General features: G+C 40.4%; 1 protein-coding gene across 1 annotated transcript; it reads right to left on the bottom strand.

The window, feature by feature from the left end:
* Positions 1–722: 722 nt before the first annotated feature.
* On the bottom strand, positions 723–2,513 carry LOC132045694 (uncharacterized). The gene is made up of 2 exons (XM_059436262.1): positions 1,802–2,513; positions 723–1,312 (listed from the first exon to the last, which is right to left on the bottom strand). The coding sequence occupies exons 1-2, from the start codon at positions 2,511–2,513 to the stop codon at positions 723–725; spliced, it is 1,302 nt and encodes a 433-aa protein (XP_059292245.1).
* Between the last annotated feature and the right edge of the window lie 3,659 nt (positions 2,514–6,172).

The following is a 6,172-nucleotide window of genomic DNA, read 5'->3' as shown; positions in this document are numbered from 1 at the left end:
CTGCGTTTCATGCGCGCGGTACCCTTGTATAAGTAAGTGATGTTAGCGAGAAGATGTTCCATTTGGATTGGCGAGCTCCATTTTTTCCGGAGTGTGCCAAGTCGAGAGCATATGTGTGATATGGTATCCGGAGTTATGTTAGAGACTTTGCGGAGACGGTGTTGTGTGTGATATGTCGGTTTGTGAGCGGTCACAGTAAGCCGATGTATTATTATGCATTATGCTGCAGATTTGTTTTGTAATCGGCTATGTAAGCCGATATATCAGTACGCATTATGTTACAGATTCGTTTTGACTACAGATTTTATTTGATTTGAAAAAGATGAAAAGTATGATGTTCTTTGAAAATTTTCTTTCTGCATTTTGACACGTTTGCGGGCCCAGTATGATTATGTGTATTACGAAAGTCTGCGGGTTCGCTCGGCCCTAGGTAAGGGTCGGGTGCCCATCACACCCTATCGGATTAAGGGTGTGACAATAGGCTTCCAGATTCGGGCAGGCAAGCCACTAAATGCAATGGGGAGTAATGTTTCCATGAAAACCTGACAATCATGGCATTTCATCCCATGTAACTTTCCTTGCGCCATATCAACACGTTTTTCCAAATTTGATGCATACCCATCAGGCATCTTCAAGTTCTTAACCCATTCACAAATCTTTCGCCTATGATCCATTGTGAATGAATAACTAGGCTTAGGCTTGAAGACCCCGTTCGCTTTGTCCTACAACCATAACTCTTTACGCATACAATATTCCTGTAAGTCTAATCTTGCCTTTGGATTATCTTTTGTCTTGCCCTTGACATCCATTACTGTGTTGAATAAATTATCAAAGTAATTTTTTTCAATGTGCATAACATCAAGATTATGCCGGAGAAGATTATCCTTCCAATATGGTAACTCCCAAAATATGCTCTGTTTGGTCCAGTTATGTGCAAGCCCATACCCATCGAACTTGTACGGTGGTTCTTCAGTAACTTTTGGAAAGTTCTCAACCCTCTCCCAAATTTCCTCTCCTGAAAGTCTTGGAGGTGGATAGTTTCGTTCAATTTTGTTCTTCCTAAATGCATTTTTCATACTCCTAAACTCATGATCCATTGGCAAGAACTGACGGTGACAATCAAACCATGAATTTTTTTTGCCATGCTTTAAAGTGAACGATTTAGTATTCTCCATGCAGTAAGGACAGGCTAACTTTCCAGCAGTCATCCACCCAGACAACATCCCGTAGGCAGGAAAATCATTAATAGTCCACATTAAAGTGGCCCGCAAATTAAAATTCTGCTTAAGAGAAACGTCAAACGTCTCAACCCCTTCAACCCACAACATTTTCAACTCATCAATCAAAGGTTGCAAGTATACATCAATCAAAACTTTTGGATTACGTGGGCCAGGAATGATGCAAGTAAGGAATATATATGGACTAGTCATACACAACTCAGGTGGAAGATTATATGGTGTTAAGAAAACAGGCCAGCAAGAATATGGTGCAGCAGAAATAGAACGTGGAGTGAATCCATCAGAACATTAACCCAACCTAATGTTTCGTGGTTCAGTCGCAAATTCTGGATATGTTGTGTCAAAATGTTTCCAAGCCTCTCCGTCGATGGATGTCATATAACCCCAAAGCGGCCTTCTATTTTCAACCGTGCCATCTTCATATGAGGAGCGGAGCTATTTGATGCGTACAACCTCTTTAACCTTGGTGTAAGGTAAGTAATGCATCGCCTTAACGACAACCCGCTTCCCGCTACGAGTCCGCTTAAAACGAGCTCTTCCACAAAACTTACAAGATTCTATACCTTCATCATCCTTATAGTATAACATGCATCCATTTTCACAACAATCAATTCTCATCGACGAGAGTCCTAACTTAGACACTAGTCTCTTTGCCTTATAGTAATTTTCAGGTATCTCTAAATTCGGGTCAACTAATTCATGTATAAGGCCAATCACAGCATCCATTGCACCTTGAGGAACATTCCAATCTGCTTTGATGCTTAATAATCTAACAGCAATAGACAATTGAGAGTGGGGACTCCCGTCATATAAAGGCTGACTAGCCTTTTTCAACTGTTCAAAAAAACGACTAGCTTCTTCATTTGGAGCTTCTTCACCATGGTTACCGGATTCAAAATCGGAATGCATCCCATAAGCATCTTGAACCATGTCGTGCATTCTAGAATTTTGGACGTTAGGTTCCACCGCCCTACTACTTTCACCAACAACAAAGTCTTGAAATCTACCAAAACTACTATTTATTTCTCCATGACTAGTCCACACTGTATAATCTTTTTGAAAGCCGTCTTTATAGAGATGAAACCTAACAATCTCTGGTTTCTCGTAATTCCTACATTGACATATCACACAAGGGCACCTAACCAAGCCATGACTTAGAAAAGTTTCAAGTGTCATTGCATAGCCAACAAAAGCATCGACACCGTCTACAAATTCTTGCCTCATCCCCCCTCGATTTTCGTTTGTCCTATTATACATCCAATTACGAGATTCCATCTACACAAATAACACCAAATTTGAAATTTTTAGGGAACAAATTCAATGTTTAATTTAATTCAATGTTCAAAACCCAAATCACCAGTTGCCCTAATTAGCAAATTAAAGCTTCACTAAGTATGTTGTTCTTATCACCAGAACTTCTAAAATAATACATAGCTAAAACTCATATCATGATAATTTCAGAATAGCTAAACACTCCATGCTAGTCCATGTTGTAAACCATCAATAATGATATTCTGTACAAGTTCAAGCTACCTCAAAACCACATAAAAATCAGTTCTTTTGGAGAATTTGCAGGAGAAATACAAACACTTCTCAACCAATCACAGCACAATCTCAATTTCTGATCATACCAAACATTCTTGCAAGCAAATATTAGTCTAAACTCAACTAATGACACACTATGTCAATGTAAAAATCAAAACTTTATCAGAGAAAGAGCAACCCACCACCGACTAAATCTTAAATAAGGTTAAAGACAAAAGACAGCAAGATAACAATTACGGTGTTTCTAACTCCAAATTACATGACAAAAGACAGCAAGATAACAGTTATGGTGTTTCTAATTACAAATTACATTAAGCATCAATTCAACAATTAAAATAGAGAAAGCACATTTTGAGATAGGAAAATACACACCAGAACGATTAAGGAGGCTGTCTACTATTCGTCAAAGCTGTCAATAGAGGCAACGGTACAATGATCTCCTAAATCAAGCACAAACAACTGAGAAAAGAAAAGGAAAAAAATAAGGGGAAGACTGGGTCAATTCCAGCCAAGGCTTTAACATTTTAGTTAGAGTAACAAAAAAAGGGGGAAGTAACTTTGGGAATTAAAATGAGAAAGGAAATTAGTGAATCAAAGGAGAAATTAGGGCTTACCCAGAAGATGGAAAATGAAGGTGGAGAGCATTGGAAGAAGAGAAGGGCGTGAGATATGGGGAAAATGAAGTGAAGAAAGTTTGAGAGCGTAGAAAATGGGGGAGAGATCTGGAAGAAGTAGTGTTTTTTCAGCTGGGTAGGGACGGCGGCGGCGCGGAGTCACCGGCAGGACAGGTGGTGACGTCGCCGGAGTTACTAGGGTTAGAGAGAGAGAGAGGGATCGATAAAGTGAGAGCAGAGGGGCAGAGAAATGGGAATTGAACGAGGTAGAAGAGTCTAATTGGGTCTGGGTGGATTTTATTTGACTGATTATACCGACCTCATGAGGTCGGTATATTTAATAATTTTATTTTTTATTTAAAATAATACCGACCTCGTGAGGTCTGTATTCTTTTAAATTAAAAATAAAGTTATAATATTTGTCAGGAAATAAATTTTCGACTTAGTGAGGTCGGTACATTATTTTTTCAAATTTTGGTACAATATTACTGACCTCATGAGGTCGGTTTATTTTAAAAAAAAATAAAAAAAAAATATTACGACTTTACCAACCTCATGAGGTCGATTTTTTTTCGACCTCAACTGAGGTCGGTTTTTTGAGGTCGGTAAAACCTGTTTTTTTAGTAGTGTGTGTGATTCAATCTGCAGTGGTTGTATTTTAATGAGAAGTTAATATAGTCTTCTCGAGGGTAGTGTGACATGAAATGATGACGTGAATATGGATATTGAGGAGGCAAGAAACACTGTTCTGTAAAAGGTATGACAAGGCACATATGTGGCCTAGATTATTGGCTCGTGGTCCTCGGTTAGTTCCGGAAATGAGAGGTTTATTGTTATGTCCCGCGTTCAAGGTTTGTTCCGGAGCAGACGTTGGGCTCGGGTCTGAGGAATGTTCCGGAATGAGTGGTACATGGACACCATGGGTCCCCTGCAGGTCATGACTACTGAGATATGACATCAGATAGCATGTGCGTACAACGAGTGGGGGTATAGTGTGCTTTTACCTCCGTTGTAGTTAACGTGTTTGTGATTCTTGGTAGTTCGGTGATTTGTGGTGCTCGTCTGTGGTTGACTTGTTGTGATGTATTGATATTCGTATATGATTGACTGGCTTGTTTATTTTAGTGATTTCATATGATATGCATGATACTAATCTTAGTCGGCCTATGATGCTTACCGGTACATAGTGTTTGCACTGATACTACCTTGCTGCATTCTTTGAGTGCAAATTTTGATATAGAGACCGCTACTCGTCCTCACATCTAGCGTGGAGAATATTTGCTGACAGATTTTAGGGTGAGATTCTTCTCATGCCAGGCCGCCCGAAGATCTCCTACTTATGATGTCTTTTCTCATTCTGGACATTATGGATATTTATTAGATAGATTTCAGTGCTTAGACGTATTTTTGGCTTAAAGTCCTGTACGATGACTTTCGGGTTTTAGGGAATTTGTAATAGTTAGACTTCCACAACTGTTTTAGTATTTTATGGCATGACTTACCCAGTTAATTGATGCATGAATGAGTATAATCGTTTGACTTGCTTAATATAAGATCAGACTTGAATGAATAGAGATATTGTGTGTTGGTTCGCCCACTAGGATTTAGTTGGGTCCCAGTCATGGCGAGTTGGGTCGTGACAGAAACTTTGGAGGCATTACTTTTATGGGTTTCATTGTGAGGTTTTTACCGATCACCGTAGCCTTCAGCATGTGTTTGCTCAAAGAGACCTTAATTCCAGGCAGTGCCGATAGATGGAGATCGTAAACGACTATGACCTATCTATTATGTATCACCCTGGTAAGGCCGATGCCTTGAGTCGCAAGGCGGTGAATATGGGGAGTTTAGCTCAATTGATTGATTCCGAGCATCCGTTGGCCATGGAGGTTCAGACTTTGGCCAACAGTTTCGTTCGTCTTGATATTTTAGCCCCAGGAAGGAACTTGGTCTGTATAGAGGCAAGGTCATTATTATTGGATCGGATCAAGGCTCATCAGTTTAAGGATGCTCAGTTAAGCAAGATTTGAGATAGGATTTCGACAAGGGAGGCCAAGAGGGCCAAGATGGATTCTGAGGGCATTATGAGGATTAGAGGGAGCGTGTGCATTCCTCATGTTGGTGATTTGATTCCGTTGATCTTATCTGAGGCTCATAGCTCTCGCTATTCCATTCACCTAGGAGCGACTAAGATGTACCGTGACTTGAGGCAGCACTATTGGTGGCGTCGTAAGAAGAGAGATATAGTTGATTTTGTGGCTAACTGTGGAAATTGTCAGCCGGTAAAGTATGAGCACCAGCGTCCCGATAGGGTGCTTCAGAGGATGCCCATTCCTGAGTGGAAGTGGGAGAGGATCACCGTGGATTTTGTCACGGGTCTTCCGAAGAACCTTGGCAAGTTTGATTCTATTTGGGTGATAGCGGATAGGTTGACTAAGTCTGCTCACTTTATCCCGGTTCAGATTTCCTATACCGCGGAGAAGTTAGCTAAGATGTATATTCGAGATATTGTGAGACTGCATGGGATCCCTATTTTTGTTGTATCTGATTTGGGTACTATCTTCACTTCCCGATTCTAGAGGGCATTTCATGAAGAGTCGGGTACTTGATTGGACTTTAGTATAGCTTTCCATCCCCAGACCGATAGCCAGTCCGAGCGGACCATTCAAGTGCTCGAGGACATGTTAAGAGCGTGTGTCATTGCTTTCAACGGTCATTAGGATCAGCACTTGCCCTTGGTAGATTTGCGTATAATACCGCTTTATCATTCGACTATTG

The sequence above is a fragment of the Lycium ferocissimum genome, unplaced genomic scaffold (genome assembly GCF_029784015.1).
Source record: "Lycium ferocissimum isolate CSIRO_LF1 unplaced genomic scaffold, AGI_CSIRO_Lferr_CH_V1 ctg7665, whole genome shotgun sequence".
Taxonomy (NCBI): domain Eukaryota; kingdom Viridiplantae; phylum Streptophyta; class Magnoliopsida; order Solanales; family Solanaceae; genus Lycium; species Lycium ferocissimum.
This window is presented reverse-complemented; position numbering and strand designations above follow the sequence as displayed.